We start from the raw sequence: 24,693 nt of genomic DNA, 5'->3' as shown, positions 1-24,693 counted from the left end.
ACAGGGCGCACCCATTAAAATGCTGGAGCTGCCGGTGGGGGGTGCCAGGCTGTGCTGGCCCTGCCCACCTGAGGCTGCCATGCCCAGCTTCCATGGTTGAGGCAGCACCAGGCTGGGCCTCGATCTGTGGCACAGAGTTGGCGCTGGTGCCAGACGATCCCACGTCCAGCCAGGCCCCTCTCTGCCCCTGAGGCTGCCCCAGGGAGTGGGGCTATTAAACCTGTTATGCCCCTCCCCATTTCAGCAGGAGAATTACAACAAGTGAGTTAACGGATGGGGGCACTGCCCCCACCCCCTGGAATGAGCGGTCCTCTGGCTCCTACTGACAGGGGCAAGGGTTTATTAGCTGTAGGGGGCCGGGGACAGGCCTCGCTCCCAGTGTGCCCATCTACATCCTGGGCTCTCCACTGCCAGGCTGGTGAGAAGCAGGCCAGCGTCCCGTTGAGCATCTCAGGGGGCCTGTAGCGTACAGCCGAGCCCCCACTGCCCATCTGTGCCCAGGGGGCGCCTGGCAGCAGGCTTCACTCAGCCACAGGGCAGCCGAACATGCACAGGTGGTAAGATGTCGTCGTCCTGTTGGTCCTCGCAGACCAGGTCCAGCACTAGGATGCGGGGGGGCTGCCAGGCTCCTCCAGGGGGGCCGCCCACCAGCTGTGTCAGTCTAGGGAAGGGGAAGGGTGAATAAGCCACGGGGCATCCAGCAGGGGCCAGGCCCAGTGTATGTGCCCAGAGGCTGTGCCAGTCAAACCCCTGGCGAGCCTGCATCAGTGGAAACCTGGCAGTGCCAGTGGGCACAGCCCTGGCTGGAGTCCAAGCACCCAGAGCCAGGTTTGAAGAGCCCCTCTTTGTGGGCGTCCAGCTAGCCTGCCCAGGGCAGCAGCCCAAGCTCAGAGTGGCTCCCCATGCTAGCCTGCCCCTCACCAGGCTCCCTTAGCCCTTCCCTCCTCCCCCCGTGCTGACACTGGCCCCAGTCCTTCTCCTCGCGGAGCCCAGGGGCACTGGCAGGGCTCTCTGTCTGGAGGAGCTGCCATGGCCAGGCCTGAGGGCAATGCCACCTGGCCCTCGGGGCCTCCCTGCAGAGCACAGCCAGCAAGGGGCCGGGCGGGGGGTCCCGGTGCAGGAAGCAGGATGTTTACCGGGTGGTCAGACCGGCTGGGAGCCAGCGATGCAGCTGTCGGGGGGGGGGGGGGGGGGGAGCTGGACTCCTGGTGAGCTGGAGCCCTGGAGCGGGAAGAGGCAGCGGGGAGCTGGAGTCCTGGCGACTGGCAGGGGAGGGACAGTGGGTTATGCAGGGGCTGGTGCTGGCCCCCAGGACCTCACTGGGGATGGGGGCTCATGGGGTGATGCCCCCTGCAGAGGGAGGGCAGCCAGCCCAGGGCTGGAGGGGGGCCGGCTGCCAGCCCAGAGGACCAGGACAGCACCTACCTGCGGGCGAGCTGTGCCTCACGTTTCTGCTTGGCCCAGAAGCTGGCATAGAGAATGGTCACCCCGCACAGCACTGTGCGCACTGGCAGGCCGTGCACCCCCTGTAAGGCAGGAGGGGCGTCAGGGATGGGGCAGGTCAGTGCCAGGCCCAGCACTGGGCGCTCACTTCCCATAAGCTTTTGTGGAATAGGAAAAAAGGTGTAAGTGGAGGGTCTCCCCCAATGCCGGATCTCTCCCAAGCCACAGACGGGGCTGTTCCCCGAGGCGTTGGGAGCACCAGGGTCCAGCCGGTCCCAGCTGGGGGTGGGCATGTCTCCCGGAAGTGGGTTGCGCGTTCCCCCCCAGCATAAGTCCCAGACTGGACGTGCCCGGACTAGGCCAGCATGCAAGGGGCTGTCTGGAGAAAGTGGGCAAGCCAAGACCTTCCCAAGCAGCCATGTCCAGCAGTGGGCACCCCAGAGAGATCTGGGTAGGGGGCAGGTGAGAGCTGGGGGGAGGTGAGTGCCTGCCCCGGGTGGGGGCAGACTCCCCAAGGCCCAGCCAAGGCCCCTAGGCAGTGGGGACAGGGCTCAGGTTACAGAGGGAAAGGGCGAGGGGGGGTCAGCAGGATGTGGTGGGTGGGGCACAGGCCTGTTCCCACAGCCCCCATCCAGCCCAGGTTCTGGTGGGGGGAAGATAGGGGGAGGGTCACCTGCAGCTGGTCCAGGAGCTCCTGCAGGCTCAGCTCCTCCCCGTGAGCGCCGATCCCAGGCACCTCGACCCGATGCCAGCAGCTCCACGTCTCCTGGCCATACTGGTGGGGACACAAGGGCAGGCTGATGTCAGCATGTCCCCACACCCCGCTAGAGCCACCATGGGGCCAGGGAGCCAGGTCTCCCCATCTGTTTCCTCCCCCTCCCCCTGAGCACCAGCTCTGTGCATGGCCATGTACAGTGGCACTTCCCCTCAACAATGACACACGGATCTCTCCCTGCTCTGCCCATTAATACACGGCTTCAGGTCGTGAGGGGCATCGTCAGAGCTGGCAGGAGCTCGGGGCTGGGCTAGTAGGGGCTGTGGGTCGGGAGTGAGGGGCATTGCCAGAGCTGTAGAGGGAGCCTAAGGCTGGGCTAGCAAGAGCTGCGGGTTGGGGCTGAGGGGCACCACCAGAGCTGGCAGGTGACAGGGCTGGGCTAGCAGGGGCTGCGGGTCGGAGCTGAGGGAAACCAGCCGAGCCAAGGGGGCGGTTTGCCTGGATGGTCCCTTTTGCAATTCCCTCCTTTTCAGAATAATCAATATCACCCCAGAATGTGAATTAGAAAATCCACATCCTGACGGTGGGGCCCAAAGCCTCCCTGGCCAATCCAGCACTCAGCTCCCTTCCCTGATGCCTCTCTCAGTCCTGGCCTCTGGCTAGTGAGGGCGCGTGCAAACAGGACCCTGCATCCGGGTACGGCAGTGTTAGGACATGGGGGCCATGCCCAGCCCCCCTGGCCCCTCACATGAGGAGGGGCAGGATGCAGAGGTCAGGGTAGGACATACGGGCTGGGGGGGGCATTGGAGGGAGGGTAGGGCACAGCCCAGCCCCAGGAAGACTTGGGCGCAAGCTCTGCTCACGCCACAGGGAGCTGGGGCCACTGGCTGGCCAGGCTGGGACAGGGGACAACCCCCCTCCGCCATGGGCTGTGCCCAAGCATATAGCTCCCCTGTGAGCATTGCTGAGGTGGGGGTCTGAGCTGCTGAGCTCTGGAGAGGCTGGGCCAGGCAGCCCTGCACAAAGCCCCATTGAGGCAGTGCCCCCCCGCACACATACAATCAGCCACTTCTGCCAAGCCCTGCGCATCTCTGCCCTGCCCAGGACCCAGCCAGCTGGGGCCGGGGGCGGCTCTGACTGCCAATAAGCCAGGCCTTTCTGGGCGGCCCAGATGTGGAGAGAGCACGCGGGGCACACGAGGCTGCCAAAGGGAAGATGACTGGAGTGCCTGGGGGGGCGGAGGCAGGAGTTGTCATGGGCTTGGCCCTGACATGGCTCATCCCCCCAACCCAGGGCCAACTTTGACCCAGCTGGGCCCACCCCGGGCTGCAGAGATCTAGGAGGCAGGACGGTTGCCCCAGACACCTCCTGCACCACAACTAGTCAGCCCACACCACTTTCCCCAGCCTCACAGCTTTGCGCCCAGGCCTAGTGCTCACGTTGCTCAGCGCCAGCCCCCAGGCAAGCCAGGCCCCTGCCCCTCCCCTGCTGGGCTCTCTGCTCTGCCTTCCAGCAGGGCCCCCAATGTGCCAAGCCCCAGCTCCCTGCCCCTGGCCACTCTGCCACCTCTAAGGCAGTGAGCTCATGGTAGGGAAACTGAGGCACAGAGGCTGCAGGGCCTGGAAAAGCCCCTGCAGCAAGCCTGGCATAGCTGAGCACGGCCCCTGGCTAGGCAGCTGAGGCCGCGGTGTGTGTACTGGGAGCGAAACAGCCTGGCCATTTGCTGCAGCTGGCCCTGGCCATTTGCTCTTGCCAAGTGCTGCGGTGGCTCCATGGGGCAGCGGGACCCACCCCTTCTCACCCAGGTGGGACAAGGCATTAGCACCTAGCCGCTCCCCCCCACTCCCTTCGCCACCTGCAGCCTGAGAGCCTGGCAGAGTTAACTCTGTGCTTGCCGTGGCACAGCTCCTCTGCTGGCCCCACCCGGAGCTGGGCGCCCTGCTGGTCCCTGCCCATGTGGGCACTGCCCCACATCCCCTCAGCCCAGCCTGGGAGACGCCTGCTGTGCCCCAGGAGCTCAGAGCACAGGCCTGGGCCCAGGACTCCTGGGGTCACATCCTGCCTGATGCTGCCCCGCTGGGTGACCCTGGCGCAGCCCATCTGCTCCCAGCACCTCAGGTCCCCTCTGGGCAAGGGGCTGACGCTCCCACGGATGGCTGTTCCACTCTTGCCAGCCTGCACCCCCTTCCTGTCCCCAAGGGCAGCAGGGCACTGACCCAGACGTCTCCGCTCCTCCCCACATTGAGCAAGAGCTCGGCATGCTCAGGGCAGCCAGGCTGCGCAGAGCCCACGGCAGCCGACCTCTGCCTGCTCTCCTGCCAGCCCCTGTGTGCTGGAGCTGTGGCCCCACTGGTCTCCCAGCCAGGGAACGGCTCCCCCAAGGCACCCAGGCCTTAAGAGGGGCTCCGGACCCCCTTGGGCTGCAGCTTTGAGAGCTCAGCACGGGGCGCTCTTCCCTGGCTGTCAGGAGTTGTGCCAGCATGGGCGGGGAGCTGTGCAGCAGGGTGTGGGGCAGCAGGTTCCCCCTGGCCGACAGGCCGGCCCCCTTGCCCCTGTAGGGGGTGCTCTCATTACCCATGCTGGGACCAGCCCTCAACCGCATTGCACCCCAGGCCCAGGAGCTGCGGTCCTGGCCAGGCTGTGGGGTGCCCTGCTCGGGGGGCTGTGGGGTGCACTGCCTGGGGGGGGGAGTGGGCTGCAGGAAGGCAAGTGCAGGCCGGGAGCTAAGCTGGCTGCGTTAGTGGAAATACACTGAGACCCATGCCTGGCGCCTCCTCTTTCCCGGCCGCCCCAGCCAGCCTGGCTCCCCTTCCCCCGCCCCCACAGGCAGCCTGGCTCCCGCCAGCGCTTCCTGTGCAGCAGGAAACTTGCCTCCTCCCACGACACATGGTCCCAATTTAGGGCCCTGCCCCCGGCCCCCTCTGCTGCCCAAGCCAAGTGTCAGGCCTGCAGAGGGGAGCAGAGCGCGGGTGGGTGCCCATCCCAGGCCAGGGGGAGCAGAGCGGGGGAGGGAGTGCCTGCCCCAGGCTGTGGGGAGCCAGGCATTGGCACACAGCAGCTACTCCCACTGCCCTACAGACCCCCTCTGATCCCCGGCGTTCAGCCTGTTTCTCTCGCTACCCTACAGCCCCCAGCTCATCCCCACAGCTCTGCCTGCTCCCAGAAATTCCCCACAGCCCCCTGCAGATCCCCACAGCTCCGCTCACTGCCCCAGAGCCCCACACTGCCCCACAGCTCCACCTTGCTGACCTACAGCCCCCTCACTGATCCCCACAGCTCAGCCTGCTCCCCCCACTGCCCCACAGTCCCTGCTGCCCCACAGCTCTGCCTGCTCCCCCTGCTGCTCCACAGCCCCCTTCTTGCCCATATCTCAGCCTGCTCCCCCCACTGCCCCACAGTCCCTGCTGCCCCACAGTTCTGCTGCTCCCCCCACTGCCCTACAGCCCCCTTCTTGCCCATATCTCAGCCTGCTCCCCCCACTGCCCCACAGTCCCTGCTGCCCCACAACTCTGCCTGCTCCCCCTGCTGCCCCACAGCCCCCCACTGCCCCACAGCTCTGATGCTCCCCCCACTGCCCTACAGCCCCCCACTGCTCCCCACAGCTCTGCCTGCTCCCCCCACTGACCTACAACCCCCACCTCCCCCACAGCTCAGCTTGCTCCCCCCTCTGCCCTACAGCCCCCCACTGCCACACAGCTCTGCCTTCCCCCTACTGCCCTACGGCCCCCCACTAATCCCCACAGCTCTGCCTGCGCCCCCCAGTGCCCCACAGCCCCCCAGTGCCCCACAGCTCTGCCTGCTTCCCCCGCTGCCCCACAGCGCTCTTGTGCAGCAAGGCCTGGCCAGGAGCAGGTCAGGGGTAGCTCTGCGTGGCAGAGAGAAAGGCAGCCACAGGGGCCGGGGCTGAAAGCTGCTCGGCCATGCCCAGGCAGCTGTTGGCAGAGCCCCGGTCCCTGGGATGCCGGCTCCCAGCATGGTCCAGGCTTCAGGGGCTGGACAGCTCCCCACACCGTGCGCACAGGATCTAGGCCCCGCACGCGTGCTGGGCCCTGCACCCAGGCAGAGGGCACAGCATAGGCCAGGCTCAACCATGTGCATGGCGCCCCTGCACTGCCCCGGCTGTGGCTCCCCTTGCTCCAGTGTCACCCAGAGTGGGGGATCCCTAGCTACAGCTGCAGCCCCTCACCCAGAGCCGTGCTCCCCTCCACCACCGAGATGCAGCCCATGCTGGGGAGGAACAGCCAGGCAGCCACCCCAGAACCGATAACAGCACACAGGAGATGGGAGTGTAACAGTGAGCCAGGACCCTGGGCGCACCCTCCCTGTGCCAACCTCCCCACGGCCACAGGCAGGGACCATCCCCACACTGTACCTCCAGGGCACAGGCCCTGTAGGGCCGCGCTGGGTATCGGGCCAGCCCTGACTGCCAGGGGAGACCCTGTGCGGTTCCCTGCAGCACAGCACCCCTTGTGCTGCACTGGGGCATAGGCGCTGGCCCTGACCACCAGGGGAGACCCCCAGCCCACTCCCTGCAGCACAGCACCTCCTAGCGCTGCACTGGGGCATCGTTCAGCCCTGACTGCCAGAGCGCGGGCACCAGCATCCGGCAGCCCCCCAGCCACTGACTCTGCTGCCCTTGAGGAAGGCCCATCCCCCCTCCCGGCCATTCAGCCCCGAGCGGCCACCCCTGGGTGCGGGGGAGGTCATTGGCAAGGCCAGGCATGGGGTCTCACCTTGTAAGTGGCTGGAGGCGTCAGGGGCTGGAAGCGGGCGAGCAGCGGCTCCGCAAGCTGCAGGAAACTGTTGCGGTAGGAGCCGAGGTCCTGATGCCCCCACACCAGCTTGTAGAGCTCCAGGCATGCCAGTCCAGCCACTGCTGCTGTTGTGGTGGCAATGGCGGGCACAATCCTGCCCGCCACCCGCTTGCTCTGCCAGGCAACAGGGAACTGTGTCAGCAGCTGCTGCCAGGGGCGGGCACAGGGCCCCAAACCGCGCAGCTATCCTGGGGAGGGCCTTTGCCTCACCTCCACCCCTGCCCCCACCCTTCGTCTGTCCCCGGGGAGGCCCATAACCCCAGCCCCAACCCCACCCTGTGACTGTCCCCAGGGGGCCTGTTCCCCCACACCCGTCCCGTGTCTGTGCCCAGGGGAACTGTTGACCCACCCCCAACCCACGTCCGTGGCCAGGGAGACTGTCGCCCCACTCCTGCCCCGTGCCTGTGCCCAGGGGGGCCATCACCCCTCCCCACGTCTGTCCTTGGGAGGCGCCTGGCCCCAGCCCCACCCTGCATCTGCCCCCAGGAAGGCCATCGCCTCCCCCCCCCCCCGTGTCTGTCCCCGGGGAGGCCATCGCCCCACCCCTGCCCCACCTCTGTCCCCGGGGGGCCATCGCCCCACCCCTGCCCCACATCTGTCCCCGGGAGTGCATGGTCCCGCCCCCACCCCACCTCTCTCCCTGGTCCCCCACACCTTGTGCCAGTCGGCGGGGGCAATGCCGTAGTTCACAGCCCGCAGGTTGGACGCAGCCATGATGAAATCTACGTGGCTGTTGCTGTCATCGTCCTACAGGGCCAGCGCAAGAGGGGCATGATGAGAACCAGGGCCGGACACCCCACCCGAGTGCCTGCAGGGGAAGCCCCCCATAGCCGCCACCGATGGGCAAGGCCTAATCTGGTGAGGGCAGCCTGGGCCTCACCCCACAGGACATAGGGCAATGCCTGCCTTGCAAAGGGGGCAGTGCTCCAGCACGTCTCTGACATGAAGCCCTGTTCTGAGTGACATGGACAGCCAGCTGTCTGGCCACCCCGGCCACTTCCCGACCCGTGACCCCTGCCCGACACTGCCTGGCCACCCCAGCCCCTGCTCGACCCCGTATTGCCACCCTGGCCCCTGCCTGACCCGTGACCCCTGCCTGACCCCTGCCCAGGCCCATGCTCAATCCACCTGGCTTCAATAGCCCCTGCCCAACTGCTGCCTGACGCCACATGGCCACAGCAGCCCCTGCCTGAGCCTGCATGGCTTCACTGGCTCCTGCCCGACCCCACGTGGCAGTAATAGACAGTCCCTGCCCAGACAGCGCCCACAGGGCAAAGGCCAGCACACTGGTGGGGCCGTGTGCTCCACCCTGGCACCTCATGCTCCCCCAAGGCGTGTTGGAATCTCCCACAGCCCCAGCCCCTGGGCGATGCCAACCAGGCCAGCCAACCACCCCAGCCACGGCTCACAGCACCACGCCCCCACCCCCCAACGCCTGGGGGAGAGTGACCCCAGCCAGCGCAGCCCCCACTACCTTCTCAAAGTGGATAGGCTCCATGCGGTGGGTGCTACCGCACCCCCCCTCCAGCAGTGCCCATCTGCGCTCTGCCAGCTCCTGCCTCAGTGCTGCCAGCTGCTCCTCGTCTGCAGGGGGCACAGAGAACAGTGGGGCTGCAGCTGGGGGCAGGTCTCCTGGGTCCATCTGTGGCATTCAGGGAACGCCCAAGCCAGCAGCAGGGTGGGGCAGCTCTGGCAGGAAGACCGGGGCTGAGTGCCATCCCGGGGTGAAGCCATGGACAGCAATGTCCCCAGCAGGCACTGCCCCAGGCTGCTCTAGGACGGTGCCAGGAGCCCTTCCAGGCCAGCAGAGCAGGAGCAGGGCCTGCGAGGTGCCCATTGGGGAGTGGGGCCAGTACACATCTCAGAGGAGCCCAGGGGCAGCATGGGACCTGCAGCCGAGCTTCAGGGAAGGAGCGGGCCAGGCTCAAGCCCTGACTGTGCCAAGGCCCTCTGAGCCCCAGCGAGGCGGTGTTGGAGTCAGGGCACCCCTTCCCCCGGGGGGCCAGGCTGGGGCAGCATTCCCCTGGCCCAGGTCGGGGGGCACCCACCCGCCCTGGGCAGCAGGTACAAGCGGAAATGCAGGCTGGTGGGCAGGGGCTGCCCAAGGCAGCGCCTGCGAGGGAAATGTCTACTCCAGAGGGGTCCGAGCCAGGCCAGCAAGCCTGCAGGTGTCTGCAGAGGGTGACAGGCTGCTCTGCACTGGGTCCTGGGGTGCCTGGCCGCCGACTCCCACAGGACAGAGCAGAGCTCCCCTCCCCCACCCCGGCCAGTGTCAAGCAGAGCTCCCCGCCCGCAGGCACCAGGCAGAGCCCCTCCCCCACAGCTGGCGCCAGGCAGAGCTCCCCGCCCTGGCCAGCGCCCACTTCTCTTCCCCCTGCATAGCCCCTGGCACCGTGACCCAAGCATGGCCCTTACCGACCCCGGCAGGCGCCTCCTCCATCTCCTCCTCCGTGATGGGGATCCGCACCCCCACCTCCGGCTGGAAGGGCGGCATGGCCATGGCCCGTAGCGTCTCCCTGGCAGCCGCCTGGTCCCGGGGCACCTGCAGCCTGTGCGTCTGGGCAAAGAGGCTGGCAGCTGTCATGATGTACTCCATGTGGGTGCTCTGCGAATACAGCCTGGCTCAGCGGGTGGAGAGGGCAGGGGCAGTCCCTGCCCACCCCCACCACTCCCCCTGCTCCCCCGCCCCACACTTCCCTTTCTGACCCCTCCCCCTGTTCTCTCTGCCCCACCATTCCCCCTGCTCTCCCTGTCCCACACCTCCATCTCCCACCTCTCCTGCCCGCCGGTAACCTGCACCATCACCCACCCATGCCCGGCACCATCATCCACCTGCCTGCCTGTCCTCTGAACGGTCACCCGTGCCCGGCACAAATTGCCCTGTGCCATCATCTACCCACTTGCCTGTACCCTGCACTGTCACCCACCCGTGCCCAGCAGCCATGCCCACCAGCCCGCTGGTACCCTGCCCACGCCTGTGACCAAGCCCTGCGCCATCATCCATCTGCCTGCCTCTACCCTGCACAGTCACCCACCCACACCCAGCAACACTGCCCTACGCCATCATGTACCCACCTGACTGTATCCTGCACCGTCACCAGCCCATGCCAGGCACCCTCGTCCACCTGCCTGCCTGTAATCTGCATCATCACTCACCTGTACCCTACACGGTCCACCCACACCTGGCACCATCGGCCACCCACCATCGCCCTGTGCCACTATCTACCCGCCCGCCTGTACCCTGCACCGTCACCCACCCCACCCACCATAGCTCTGTACCATCATCCACCCACCCACCTGTACCATGTACAGTCACCCACCCACGCCCAGCGCCCTCACCCATACACCTACCTTTACCCTGCACCATCCCACACCCAGCGCCCTTGATCACTCGCCTGCCTGTACCCTGCACCATCACCTGCCCATGCTGGCGCCATCGCCCTGTGCCATCATCCACACACCCGTCTGTACCCTGCACTGTCACCTGCCCACACCCAGCGCCATCATCCACCCGCCCGCCTGTACCCTGCATCATCACCTGCCCACGCCTGGTGCCATTGATCCGTGCCATCATCCACACATCCGTCTGTGCCCTGCACCCACCTGCTTGTACCCTGCACTGTCACCAGCCCATGCCAGGCGCCCTTGTCCACCTGCCCGCATGTAATCTGCACCATCACCCACCCACGCCTGGCCCCCGCATTCACCCACCCACCTGTACCCTGCACCGTAATCCGCCCACGCCCGGAGCCCTCGCCCACCCACCCGTGCTTACCCTGCACCATCACCCAACCATGCCCAGTGCCCTCGCCCACCTGACTGTGTGTACTCTACAATGTCACCCAGGTCCTGCACCATCATACACTCGCCCACCTGTACCCTGCACTGTCACCCGCCACCTCGCCATTACCCTGCGCCATCATCCACACGCCCGCCTGTACTGTGCACAGTCACCCGCCCACGTCCAGCACCCTCGCCCACCTGCCCGCCTGTACCCTGCACCGTTACCTGCCCACACCTAGTGCCATTGCCCTGCACTGTCACCCGCCCCACCCACCATTGCCCTGTGCCATCATCCACACACCTACCTGTACCCTGCACCATCCCACGCCCAATGCCCTTGCTCACCTGCCCACCTGTACCCTGCTCTGTCACCCGCTCATGTGCAGCACCCTTGCCCACCCATGTGCCTGTACCCTGCACCATCATCTGCCCACACCCAGCACCATTGCCCTGTGCCATCATCCACACACCCATCTGTACCGTGCACCCACTCGCCTGTACCCTGCACCGTCACCCATGCCCAGCACCATCATGAACCCGCCTGCCTGTACCCTGCTCTGTCACCCACCATCACCCTGTGCCATCATCCACCCACCTACCTGTACCCTGCACCATCACCCACACACATCTGGCACCCATGCCCACCCACCCTTACTGTCACCCATGCCCACCTGCCCATGCCTGGCACCATCACTCACCTGCCCGTAACCTACACCGTCACACACCCATGCCCAATGCCCTCGCCCACCCATCATCACCCGTCGCTGTCATCCGCCCACCCGCCTGTTCCCTGCACTGTCACGCACGCCCACCCGCCCATGCCCAGCACCATCACCCACCCACCCATACTTTGCACCATCACCCGCCCCCGCCCAGCACCCTTGCCCACCTGCCCATCTGTGCTCTGCACTGTCACCCATGCCCAGCACCATCACCCTGTGCCATCATCCATCCGCCTGCCTGTAACCTGCACTGTCACCCGCCTATACCAGGCATACTCTGTGACGGCGTAGGGAGTATTAACTGGGTAATACTGCATGGGAGTTTTACTAGTTTACTGTCTTCTGCTAACACGGGGCGTGCCTCCGTTTCCCTGGGGTACTGCACCAATACTAGAAATAAGGGTGTGACTTCACTGAGGGATGATACTTGAACACCAGTATGTAGAAGATGGCAGCTGCCCTTTGTAACCTGAGCCCAGGAGGGGGTTGAGGCCAGGTGACACCTTCTGCCTGGGAAACTGGACAAAGGCTGGAGGAGGGACCGAGGGTGTGGCTGGGTGAGGCATCAGGAAGGGGTGTCAGTTTTGGAGCTGGCTGGGGAGATGGCGGGAGGCCCAGAACCTTGGTCTGGGCTCCCCACCCCCGAAGATGGAGCTGACTGAGGGGCCCTGTTTTCTGTACCTACAAGCTCTGTTTTAGACTGTGTTCCTGTCATCTAATAAACCTGCTGTTTTACTGGCTGGCTGAGAGTCACGGTGGATTGCAAGAAGTGGGGGTGAAGGGCCCTGACTCCCCCACACTCCGTGACACCATCACACGCCCACGCCTGGCGTCCTCGTCCACCCGCCCGCACTGTGCACCGTCACATGTGCCTGGCACCATTGCCCTGCCCCATCATCCACCCACCTACCTGTACCCTGCACCATCACCCACCCATGCCCTGCACCCATCGCCCACGCACTGCCTGTACCCTGTACTGTCCCATGCCCAGCGCCCTCGCCCACCCACCCATACTATGCACTCTCACGCACCCACGCCCGGCACCATCGCCCACGCACTATTGCCCTGCGCCATAATCCACCCCACCACCTGTACCATGCACTGTCACCCGCGCTCACCTGCCCATGCCCCGGGCCATCACCCACCCATCATCACCCAGTGCCATCATCCACCCACCTGCTTGTACCCTGCACTGTCACCCATCCACCCCCGGCACCATCGGCCACCCACCATCGCTCTGCGCCATCATCCACCCGCCTGCCTGTACCCTGCAGTCTCACCCCCAACATGAGCCCCGCCCCTAGCACAGGTCCCACCCCATGGGCCTCCGTCACCATAACCTAAACTCTAACACAGGCACCCCCCGACAGGGGCCACGCCTCATCCACTAGCCCCAGCACAGAGCTCCCCCCAGCATGGGTCCTGGCTCCACCACTGGCCCCACCCCCCACCCGCAGGCACCCTTGACTGCTCCCCACTTACATTGTCGCAGTCAAACTCCAGGGGCCGGGGGCATCTCTTGGGCGCTGCCCAGAAGGGGACCCCAGGGCTGGTCTCCTGGGGACAGGGGAAGCCAGGGGTCAGGCCAGGGCCAGGGAGGGGCCCAGCCAATGGAGGCTCCCCTCCCTGTGTGCAACTCCAGGGCAGGTCACAAGGACCAGGGGGCTGAGGCTCCATTGTGGGAGGCTCCATTGTGGGATGCGCAGCAGGAACTTGCGGGCCCAGGGGGCCCTGCAGAAGGGTGGACTGATGGTCCCTGCCTGCCCTGGCCCCGTGCTGCTCCTGGAAGCGGCCAGCGCCATATCCCTGCGGCCCCTGGGGGAGGCAGGGCAGAGGGTTCCGCATGCCGCCCTCGCCTACGAGCCGGATCCAAAGCCCTGATGGGCCAGATGCGGCCCATGGGCCGTAGTTTGCCCACCCTTGGTCTAGATGAAACTACTATAATGTGGGTGCACAATTGGCTGAAAAGCCATTCTCAAAGAGTAAAAAGAAAAGGAGTACTTGTGGCACCTTAGAGACTAACCAAATAAATTGGTTAGTCTCTAAGGTGCCACAAGTACTCTTTTTCTTTTTGCTAATACAGACTAACACCGCTGTTACTCTGAAACCTCTCAAAGAGTAGTTATACTGGGAGGGTGCATCTAGTGGGGTCCTGCAAGGGTCAGTCCTGCAGCTAGTACTATTCAATGTTTTCATTAATAACGGATAATGGAGTTGTGACGTTATTAATATGAACTTGGACCGTATAGATCATTGTTGCCACCACTGTTATATATTTGCAGCAAATATTGTACAAAGATTGTCATGTAAGGTGACTATGGAAAGGGTATAATTTGCTGGGTATAATTATGCTATCTGAATGTGTGTATCATTTTTGTAGTTGAATTTATGAATATTGACTATGTACTTGTATATCAATGTGTTTTGATTCTAAGTAGCCTCAGTGAAGCATTTGGTCAGCTTCTTGAGAAAGGACTATTCCCAGTAAGTGCCCAATCAAGAAACACTTAACTGACAATGGACTTTGGGAGACGCCAATCCACATCTGAGCTTTCCTGGGAACTTTCAAACTAACATGTAAACAATGGCGTTGGCCTGCAAACTGAGTCATGCAAGGACATGTGACTTGCCCATGTGACTCCAGACTCCATCTCGCTACTGTGATTTTCCACAGTCAGAACAAAGGGGTGTCCTTCCATGGGAAGGGACTATAAAAGGAAGCTGCACCTCCTCCATCTTGTCTTTAATCCTGGTTCTGACCTTTGGAGGGACTTTGCTACAAACTGAAGCTCTGAACAAAGGACTGAATGACCCATCCCAGCTGTGGATGTACTCCAGAGACTTGATTTGAACCTGCAGCTTATTCCATCACTGCTACAAGCCTGAACCAAGAACTTTGCCATTACTGTAATTGATTCCATTTAACCAATTCTAGCTCTCATCTATATCTTTTTCCTTTTATGAATAAACCTTTCGATTTTAGATTCTAAAGGATTGGCAACAGTGTGATTTGTGGGTAAGATCTGACTTATATATTGACCTGGATCTGGGGTTTGGTCCTTTAGGATCAAGAGAACCTTTTTTCTTGTACTGGGGTATTGGTTTTCATAACCATTCATCCCCATAATGAGTGGCACTGGTGGGGATACTGGAAAACTGGAGTGTCTAAGGGAATTGCTTGTATGACTTATGGTTAGCCAGTGGGGTAAAACCAAAGTCCTCTCTGTCTGTCTGGTTTGGTTTGCCTTAGAAGTGGAGAAACCCCAGCTTTGGGCTGTAACTTCCCTGCTATAAGCAATTTGTCCTCAATTAGCAGCCGTGTTAGTCTGTATTCGCAAAAAGAAAAGGAGTACGTGTGGCACCTTAGAGACTGCATCTGATGAAGTGAGCTGTAGCTCACGAAAGCTTATGCTCAAATAAATTTGTTAGTCTCTAAGGTGCCACAAGTACTCCTTTTCTTTTTGTCCTGAATTGATACACTCAGAAGTGTCCCACCAAAGGCAGCATCGTTACAGGGGGATGGGAGCCCACGGGCACTGAGCCGGGGGAGGATGGGAACCCGGGGCACTGAGCTCGGGGGATCGGAGCCAGAAATATTTAGCTGGGAGGATTGGAACCCAAGGCATTGTGCCGTGGGGACGGGAGCCCAGAGTACTGAGGCCAGGGGGATGGGAGCCCGGGGCACCAAGCCAGGGGGATCAGAGACCACGGATACTGAACCAGGGGGATCAGAGCCCGGGGTGTCCGCAGTGCCGCTCACGTGGCTGGGCGGGAAAGCATGCAGCAGGTTTAGGATGGCGTGGCGATAGAGGCTTTCCCAGTGCTGCCTGGCCCAGCACACACAGTCCTGCCAGTTGCGCGGCTTCTCCTGCAGGCTGCTTCGCACCCCCTCCAGATCCTGCGTCGTCCACTGTCCCTCCAGGAAGGCTGGGTCCCTGTGGTACAGGGCAGTGTCAGGCCGAGCCCCCCACACACACACATGGCGCAGCACAGTGCCAGAGCCAGGGCCTGGGGGGGAGGGTCACCCACCCAGAGAGAACCCAAACATCTTGGGCCCTTCCAGGTTGGCCCCTGAGCCCTGGTACATGTGAGCTGCTGGGCCACGGAGACCACGGACAGGCCCCAATGTCAGAGCCCCCCTCTGGCCTCCCAAATCCTCAGTGAACCCCTCAACTGCCCAATCCCTGCCCCCCAGAATCCCCCTCCAGTCCCCAACCCCCACACCTCCCCTCAGCTGCCCCACCCCGCAGAGGCACCCTCAGCTGCCCCACCCCTGCCTCCCAGCACCCTCCTCAGCCCCCCAACCCCCACAGCTCCCTTTAGCCACCAAACCCCCATCCCCCAGAGCCACCCTACAGCCCCCTCCAGCCTACACTCACTCCAGGTATTTGTTGACATTCTCTGCAGGCACCTTGAAGAGCCCATCAAACTCATCCCGAGCCCACTGTGGGAGAGGGGGTGAGTTACATACAGGCTGGGGTCGCCCCACTCCCACCCAGTCCCATCAGGGTGTGGGCAGGAGCCCCATGCTGCCTCCTGGCACGGCCCATGCTGAGGGCCATATGCTCTGGCTGCTGGGCCCTCAGAGCCCCAGCTGTGGGACGGGAGCAGGGGCAGGTGGCCAGGGGAGGGGGTTTCTAGCAGGGGGCCAGGTGACAGCCCCTGCAGCCCCCCAGGCCTAGTGCCAGGCCCCGAGACAGGGAGCTGGGCAGGGCCTGGGTCGTGTGCACGGTGTGTGCAGGGTGCGGGGGCTGCGAGTCCAAGGGGCTGTGTCAGCGTGGAGCAGCATGTGGGTAGGGGGCAGCATGTGGGAAGGAGGGGCAGTGTGAGGGCTGGGAAGCGGGAAGGTCTGGCCAGCAGACCCCTGACAGCCCCTTCCTCTGCCAAATAAGCAGGCCAGAGGCCCAGCAAGGGGCTGGGAACGGCAGTGCCCGGAGAGCCACCTCGCAGGTCAGAGTGCTCCCCTGTCCCCCAGCCTGGCCCCAGGCACAGTCGCCCCTGCCCTCGCTGGGCCCTGGATGGCCTGGGCCTGCATCGGAGCCCCCAACCTGGCCACTGGCTCCTGGACTTCGCAATAGGGTGGGCATCTGCTGGGCAGCTGGGGTCCGGGAAGGCACCGGCTGGGGACAGGGCACAGATTGGAGGTGGTTCAGGTCTGGGGCAGGGAGGAAGGGCTGGGCCTAACCTCAGGATGCAGGGAGGGGCCAGACCCAGGCCAGGGTTGGGGAGAGCCCAATCTCTGGACAGAAGTGGGCCAGACCGGGGGTGGGGAGGGGCCAGGAAGAGGCTCGGGCTGGAGAGAGCCCAGGTTCCAGACACGGGGAGGGATGGCCACCTGTAGGGTGTGTTCGATGGTGCTGGGGAAGTGGCGCAGGGTGCACAGGGGCACGGCCGACTCCGTGAGGTCCACGGAGCTCCCGAATGGCTGCGTCAGATAGGGCACGATGACCTGCACGTGGCCCTTGGTGCCCTCGGTGCCCGAGTCCAGCAGGGGCTTGAGGTAGCGGATGCAGCGGCCATCCACATAGGCCCCTATGGGAAAAGAGTAGCAGGTCAGGGAGATGCCCCACTTCTGCCCCTCCCCCTGTCCAGGTAGCCTCTGGAGCAGCTAGAGAGCAGGGCCCTGGGGTGCATGCTGCTAGCCCCCCGGGAGGCACTGCCTTCTGGATGAGATCTCAGGAAGCTCCGCCCAGCTGAGATCCCCAGGAGATGCCCCAGCCAAGGGAGGCAGAGCAGAGACTGAGCCAAGGCTAGAGAAGAAAGCAGCAGCCTCTTCTCAGTGCCTGTCCCAGGCCAGTCTCTGTACCACGCGGGGCCTGTGGCGATGTGGGTGGGTGTGGGAATGTGGCAGTGGGCGTGGGGGCACAGGCATGTGGCATGGCGGGGTGTGGGGCAAGGGCAGCGGTAGTATGTGGCGGGGGGCTTGGCCTCGGGCGCTCAGGGCCAGGCTGCCTGTGGCAGTGCCCGGGCACTCACGGGCCTGCATGCTGTCCAGAGCATTGGCCACGCCATCCAGGGCCATGAAGAAGTCGTCCCCGTAGAGTGTCTCCGTGTCGGGCCCCACATGGTGCGGCTGGGCTGTCACCCTGGTCATGGGGTTCATGCGCCGTACAGCCGCCGCCGCCGCCTCCGATTTCAGCTTCTGCAAGGGCCATGGGAGCCATGAGCAGAGGGGAGACCAGGGAGCCTCACCCCCATCAGTGCTGCACCTCCCAGGGAGACCCCAGCGCAGGTGCTGGGCCAGGCTGGGCTGCTCCCTTGTTCTCTGCCAGCTCCACAGACCCCTTCTGGGCCCAGAGCCAGTGGCAGTGAGGATAACGGACCAGGCTGTGGAAAGTCAGTGCCCCTGGCTGGTGCTCGACCCCTCACCAGGGACCCCTTGGGCCCAGGCAGGGGGCAAAGGGCAAGAGTCAGAGCCAGGCAGGAGGCTGCACTCCCACTCCGCTTCCCTCAGACCCACCCATCCTCATCCCCCACGCAGAACCGCCCAGGTAGGGGCTGAGGGTCAGGAGTGCGGAGCACTGGCAGAGCTGTGGGAAGCCCAGGGCTGGGGCAGCAGGGGGCTGAAGGTCAGGAGTGTGGGGCACCAGCAGAGAGGGGGGAGCCCAGGGCTGGGGCAGCAGGGGGCTGCAGGTCGGAAGTGAGGGGCACTGGCAGAGCTGGGGGGAGCCCAGGGCTGGGGTAGCAGGGGGCTCTGGGTCAGGAGTGAGGGGTGTCAAGGGCTAGGGTTGCCAACCATCCCGGTTTCAAAGGGAGTCTCCTGGAACCGGGCTCAGTCTCCTGGAGGCTACTGAAGCCAAACTGGGAGATTTTAGGTGCCAAAAATCTGGCACCACAGCAGGGCCAAGGCAGGCTCCCTGCCTGCCCTAGCTCCATGCCGTTCCCGGAAGTGGCCGGCGTGTCCCTGGGGCGGGGGCAGGGGGTCTTCATGCGCTGCCCCCGCCCCAAGAGCTGACTCTGCAGCTCCCACTGGCTGGAGTTTACACCCTACATCCCTTCCTGCCCAGGCTCAGCCCAGAGCCCCCTCCCACACTCTGAACCCCTCAGCCCCAGCCCAGAGCCCACACGCCCCCCTGCACCTCACCCCCCTGTCCCAGCCTGGTGAAAGTGAGTGAGGGTGGGGGACAGCGAGCAACAGAGGGTACGGATGGAGTGAGTGGGCCGGGGCTTCGGAGAAGGGGTAGGGCGGGGCCTCAGGTAAAGGGGCGGGGCAGGGCTTTTGGATTTGTGTGATTAGACCATAGTCAAGGCCTTGCCCGGCCCTCGCCCCACTCACACCCACATCCCGCGGGCGGAAGAGCAGCTGCCGGCTGAGGTTGGAGCGCTCGATGGTGTCCATGTCTGTCACGGTGATGCTCCCGCCCTTGCCAGCTGCCAGCCCAATCATTGCAAAGTTCTTCAGCAGCTCACAGCCAATAGCTCCGGCTCCCACCTAGCAGGAGGAGGTGGGGTCAGCATGGTCCTGCCCTGAGTGCCCTGCCTCACCCACCCACTCTGCCCCCTAGCCCTCCGCCCCACCTCCTGGCCCCTCTCCCGACCTGCTCACCACAAAGTACTTCTGCCGGCCCAGCCTCTCCTGGAAGTCAGCCCCGAACACAGCGATCTGCCCATCATAGCGGCTGCCACGCTGTTAGAGCAGAGGGACAGATTGACATCAGCTCCCTCAGAGCACCCCTCCCCCAACCAGCTTCCCACACAGTGCCCCTCCCCCAGCTGGCTCCCCACACTGACCCCATTCACCAGGGCCCACCCTGCTCCTCCCCCAGCCGGCTCCACGCATAAGGTTGCCAACTTTCTGATTGCAGAAAACCAAATACCCTTGCCCTGCCCCGAGGCCCCACCTCTGCCCTGTACGTTCTCTGAGGCCCTGCCCTCACTCACTCCATCCCCCACTCACTCCATCACTCGCTGTCCCCACCCTTGCTCACTTGCTCATTTTCCCCAGGCTGGAGAAGGGGGTTGTGGTGCAGGAGGGGGTTAGGGCTCCAGCTGTGGGTGTGGGCCCTGAGGTGGGGCCAAGGATGAGGGGTTTGGGGTGCAGGAGGGGGCTCCAGGCTGGGGCCGAGGGATTTGGAGTGTGGGAGGAGGCTCAGGGCTGGTGCTGAGGGTTGGGGTATGGGAGGGGGGTGCCAAGTGGACTTTTAGTGACCCGCTAGGGTCCCTTTTTGACTGGGCATCCCAGTCAAAAACTGGACACCTAGCAACCCTATCCCTGCACAGGGCTGGGTGAGGGGCCCGGCCCCAGAGCCAGTGGCTCTCAGGCTGTGTCCATCAGTGGGCGGCAGTGGGCACGGCACTCACCGGGGCACAGGACTCCTCCGTTAGCAGCGTAGTGCCCTGCTTGGGCAGGCACTCCAGTGCATCGAAGTAAAGCCATTGCTCCAGCGGCAAGAACTTCCCCGAGGCAGCCTGGGCACAGCGAGACGGGCAACATCAGTTCTCCTGGGACCCCAAGTGCCTGGCCAGTGCCCGCCTGTAGTGCAGGGCTAGCTGCGCTGGGTAGCAGAGCGGCTAGCAGCACCATGGGCTGGCTGCCACAGGAGGACCCAGCACACTGTGCCAGGCCCAGCAGTGTCACCAGGTGCCCAGCAGAGCAGAGCTGCCTGGCATGGGAACAGGCACCTGGGCATCCTCAGACCTTCCTACCCCATCCTGCTGTGAGGGACTGCACCCCCAGACCCCTGACCCCACTGCAATGGCACTGTGGCGGGTAATGCCAACTGCTGGCCATTTGTGCAGATGTAGCTCAGAGACAACAGGATCAGGATCCTGGGTCCCACCCAGGCCTGCCACTGGCTCCCTGTGAGCACGCAGGCCAGTCCCCAAGATGAGGGAGTCAGGGATCCTGCCCAGCCGCAGCACTACACACACGTGAGCCCTGCTTGTCACATCCCAGCAACCTACTTTGAAGCAACTAGCTCCTCTTCACTAGAGCACCTGCACTGGGACAGCCAGAGTCTACGGGTCAGGAGTGAGGGGCACTAGCAGAGCTGGGGGGAACCAAGGGCTGGACTAGCAGGGGCTGCGAGTTGGGAGCGAGGGGCACCGGTAAAGCTGGGGAGGAGCCCAGGGCTGGGCGAGCAGGAGGCTGTGGGGCGGGAGTGAGGGGCACCAGCAGACCGGGAGGCCCAGGGCTGGGCTAGCAGGGGCTGCAGGTTGTGAGTGAGGGGCATTGGCAGAGCTGCGGGGAGCCCAGGGCTGGGCTAGCAGGGGGCTGCAGGTCAGCAGTGACGGGCACCAGCAGAGCTGGGCTGATCCCAGAACGGGGCTAGTAGGGGGCTGTGGGGCGGGAGTGTGACGAAGTGGGGATTTTCCCTCCTTATGTTGTACGTGAGTCTTACTGTTGAGCCTATGTCAGCTTTACTGTTTTGCAGGGACTCGCTGCAGGAAGCACACAGTGTGGAAGGGGAGGCTGAATGCTGCGAGGTCAGACACAGGAAGGTCAAAGTTGCGTAAGCTTCTTGCCCTGGAGGCAGTATGCTCAGAGAGGAGGCATACTCCCCTGGAGTCCTGACTGGCTTCGTATGGAGTAGTTCCAGAGCATCGCCCGGTGACTCCGTCAGGGAGTGAGGGGCACGGGCGGATCTGGGAGGCCTGTGGGTCAGGAGCCAGGGGCACCAGCAGAGCTGCTGGGAGCCCACAACTGTGCTAGCAGGGGCTGTGGGGAGGGAGTGAGAGGCACTGGTAGAGCTGAGGGGAGCCCAGTGCTGGGCTAGCAGGGGGCTGTCAGGCGGGAGTGAGGGGCGTTGCAGATATAAGGGGACTGTTAGCCACTTACCAAAACTGAGTGAGGTGTTTTGGTTGCTAGCTCCCAATACCAAAAGGAAGGGGAAGGGTCGATGGGAAATCAGGACCCTGAGACTGACAGTCCCCAGGGGCAATAGGGAGAAGCCAATGCTCCGGGTTAGCCTGATTGACGGGGCGGGCAGGCTAATGAGGGAGTCAGGAGTGCAGAGGGTCCCATCCTCCAGGTGAACTGGGGATGCCTGAAACAGAGTGGGGCTGAGCTAAGGAGAGAGCCGGGGACCAGGCTGAGCTGGGAGCAGAGCCGCACCAGCCAAAGCCAGAGGGGCCAGAGGAGCAGCCCAGGGGGCTGGAGGCAGAGCAGCAGCAGTGTTGGGGCTGAAGCTGGGGCTGTTCGGAGCAGCATGCAGGGAGAAGCTGGAGAGAGTGAAGGTGGGTGGGACCCTGGGCAGAAGACCCAGTGCAGGGAAGAGCTGGGAGGGGGATCATAACCCCAACGGGGGGCTGAGGCTGGGAAGAAGGTTCCTGCAACCTAGAGCCTGAGGGCGTGTGGCAACTGCCAGAGCAAGTGTCCAACCCACAGCATCCCTGCAACACAGCCAGGGCCTGGGCAGGAGCCCTGGGCCATATGAGGAACAGATTGTGAACTTCCCTTACTCTCCAGAGATGGCTGGTTGTGGTGGCCCCATGCCACAGAGCAGGGTGACAGGTTTTCCTTTCACCTTTCCTGTTTTTTCCTTATTTTTTAATTGATTGCTGTTTATTAAATTGTATTTGCTTTGAACTGTATGTAATGATCAGTGGGTCAGGGAAGCATCCAGTGCAGAGAGCACCTCGGAGTGGGGACACCCTAGCCCCTACCCGAAGTGACCACAACAAGGTTGGGGGTCGAGTCCCCCAGGAATCCTGGGCCCAGCTTTGTTGGGGTTATGAGGACTCTGCCACACATGAGAGTAGAAGGGGTGTTCTCAAGGTCAGGCAGGCCTCTAGGTAAAGGGAGTGGGAGGGAGGACCCATTCCACCGGGATGGTGTATAAGCCAGGAAAGTTCCCCACAATAGCAGGATCAATCCCCCGCTTACACACAGCTGGGGGAGACCAGGACTGGGGTAGAAGGTAGCTGCCAGGGAGCCAGCTCCTCCCAGACATTAGTCCCAGCCTAACCCAGCCTCCTCCTGCCCCAGCTGCGCCCCCCGCCCCCCAGGAGACCCACTCTAGGGCACCCCTTGAATTCGCCCACAAAGGTGGGCTGCAGCTTGACAGTTTGGCTTGGATGGGGGCGCCACCTGGTGGCTGTGTCAGGAACCCAGTGATTCTGGTCCACACTGGCATATGATAGCACCCAAGGGCATCAGGCGCAAGGTCTGAGTGGCTGGAAACCCCCCTCTCAACCCTCCCCCACTCCCCAGACACCTGCTGTGGCTCTGCCCCTCCCAAGCCAGCAGCCGGGCCTCAGGCTTGCCCTGTCCTCCACCTCCCCCCAGCCTGGCCACGCACCTTCAGCACCTCCTGGGCAGCCAGGCCTCCAAGGAGGGCGGCCATGGGGCTCAGCTCCCCTGCGCTCACGTGGGCAAACGTCCGCACCAGCCCCTCGTCTAGCAGCTCCTGGTCTGCGGTCAGGCCTCGTGCCAGCTCCAGCAACCTCTCGGCATCCGCCTGCAGGGACGGGCACGGGTCAGGCGGGGGCGAGGCAGGACCGAGGCAGGGGTGGGGCACAGGCGCAAGTCGGGCCAGGGCTAGGGCAGGATGCAGGTGGGGGTGGGGCACAGGTGCAAGTTGGGCGCAGGCGGGGATGGGGTGCAGGTGGGGGCAGGATGCAGGCAGGGGGCACGAGGCTGGGAGGTGGCTGACCCCCAGGCAAGGACCCTCCTCACCTGGGCTCTGGGCCGGGGCAGCTGTCCCATCTCGGCAGCAAAGGCGTGCAGTGCCCGGAAGGCCAGGTGCAAGCTGCGCCCTCGGTTGTCCATGGCTTTGATCTTCGGCTTGGCCAAGGCTGCGCTCAGAGGCTCCTGCAGGCAGAGATCGGAGTCTGGAGTGGCGCTGCCCAGGCAGCTGGGTACAGGCTGGGATGCACCCCCCACAGAGCAAGGCAGCTGGGCACAGGCAGGGCTAAGCTACTCTGCCCCATGACAGGCTCTTGGCATGGTGCTGCCAGGCTCTGAGAGCCATGCCAGGGCCGGGACACATGCACTGCAGCAGGACACGGTGCCAGGCCCACACATCCATGCCCCAAAGAGCTGCTGGGCTGAGACCTGGCACAGAATGGTCCCCCCACCTCCCTGAGGGACCCCGGGTGCAGATACGGGATGGGCCCGGCCGGGGGCTGTGTTACAAACGACTACCGTTCGAGCTACTGATGGGGGGCTCGTCTGCTGCCTCTGCCCTCTGCCAGGTGTGTGGGTGTGACTGGGCAAGGCCGATATGGCATCAGAGCGCAGGGCGAGCATCCGGCAGAGCTGACAGGTCTCAGTTTGTCTGTGTTTGTCTCTTGCCATCGCAGATTTGATCCTGGCCCATATAACCACTGTTCACTGCTTTGGAGTCATGTGGTGCGCCAGGAAAGGCTGGGGAACGCTAGGCAGGAAACTGGCCTTGGTCCTTACATAGCCCCCCCACCCCGCCCTATCACTGCTACACAAACTGGTCAAGTTTTCAAATTTGCTCTTCCACCCTTGGGGCCCATGTGCGCCCGCTTGCTGCTGAGCCCGCTCCCCACTGTGCCCACTGAGCCTGCTGTGCCTTCTTCCCACTGCACCCACTGAGCCTGCTGTGCCCACTCCCCGCTGCACCCACTGCCCACTGCACCCACTCCCCACTGCGTCCGCTGAGCCAGCTGCCCACTGAGCCTGTTGTGCCCACTCCCTGCTGCACCCACAGAGCCCACTCCCCACTGAGCCAGCTGCCCACTGCACCCACTGAGCCCACTGTGCCTTCTGTGCCCACTCCTCACTGTGCCCACTGAACCCACTGCCCACTGAGCCTGCTCCCCACTGCACCCACTGAGCCGGCTGCCCACTGAGCCTGCTGTGCCCACTCCCCGCTGCACCCACTGAGCCCACTCCCCACTGGGCCCGCTGAGCCTGCTGTGCCCACAGAGCCCACTCCCCACTGAGCCAGCTGAGCCCACTCCCCACTGTGCCCACTGAGCCTGCTGCGCCTGCTGCCCACTGAGCCTGCTGTGCCCACTCCCCGCTGCACCCACTGAGCCCACTCCCCACTGCGTCCGCTGAGCCAGCTGCCCACTGAGCCTGCTGAGCCCACTCCCCACTGCGTCCACTGAGCCCATTGCCCACTGAGCCCACTCCCCACTGCGTCCACTGAGCCCGCTACGCCCACTCCCTGATGCACTCACTGAGCCCGCTGAGCCTGCTATGCCCACTCCCTGCTGCACCCGCTGAGCCTGCTGTCCACAGAGACTGCTGTGCCTGCTCCCCGCTGCGCCCACTACCTGCTGAGCCCGCTGCCCAGCATCT

General features: G+C 63.9%; 1 protein-coding gene across 5 annotated transcripts in view; it reads right to left on the bottom strand.

The window, feature by feature from the left end:
- Positions 1–329: 329 nt before the first annotated feature.
- Positions 330–24,693, bottom strand: part of UBA7 (ubiquitin like modifier activating enzyme 7) — a 40,862-nt gene continuing 16,498 nt past the window's right edge. For 2 of the 5 annotated variants that reach the window (XM_074958375.1, XM_074958378.1), the window contains 17 exons: positions 23,095–23,229; positions 22,718–22,876; positions 19,779–19,886; positions 19,024–19,104; positions 18,754–18,909; positions 17,454–17,619; positions 16,813–17,009; positions 15,857–15,921; positions 15,238–15,412; positions 12,960–13,034; positions 9,388–9,577; positions 8,447–8,556; positions 7,627–7,719; positions 6,892–7,086; positions 2,117–2,218; positions 1,426–1,526; positions 330–661 (listed from right to left, as the gene is read on the bottom strand). In XM_074958375.1, coding sequence (XP_074814476.1) covers positions 526–661; positions 1,426–1,526; positions 2,117–2,218; positions 6,892–7,086; positions 7,627–7,719; positions 8,447–8,556; positions 9,388–9,577; positions 12,960–13,034; positions 15,238–15,412; positions 15,857–15,921; positions 16,813–17,009; positions 17,454–17,619; positions 18,754–18,909; positions 19,024–19,104; positions 19,779–19,886; positions 22,718–22,876; positions 23,095–23,229 — 2,244 coding nt within the window. In that variant the 3' untranslated portion in view covers positions 330–525. The remainder of the gene's footprint in view (positions 662–1,425; positions 1,527–2,116; positions 2,219–6,891; positions 7,087–7,626; positions 7,720–8,446; positions 8,557–9,387; positions 9,578–12,959; positions 13,035–15,237; positions 15,413–15,856; positions 15,922–16,812; positions 17,010–17,453; positions 17,620–18,753; positions 18,910–19,023; positions 19,105–19,778; positions 19,887–22,717; positions 22,877–23,094; positions 23,230–24,693) is intronic. The other 3 variants (XM_074958376.1, XM_074958377.1, XM_074958379.1) reach the window with 3 other exon arrangements.

The sequence above is a fragment of the Natator depressus genome, chromosome 7 (assembly GCF_965152275.1).
Source record: "Natator depressus isolate rNatDep1 chromosome 7, rNatDep2.hap1, whole genome shotgun sequence".
NCBI lineage: Eukaryota > Metazoa > Chordata > Testudines > Cheloniidae > Natator > Natator depressus.
This window is presented reverse-complemented; position numbering and strand designations above follow the sequence as displayed.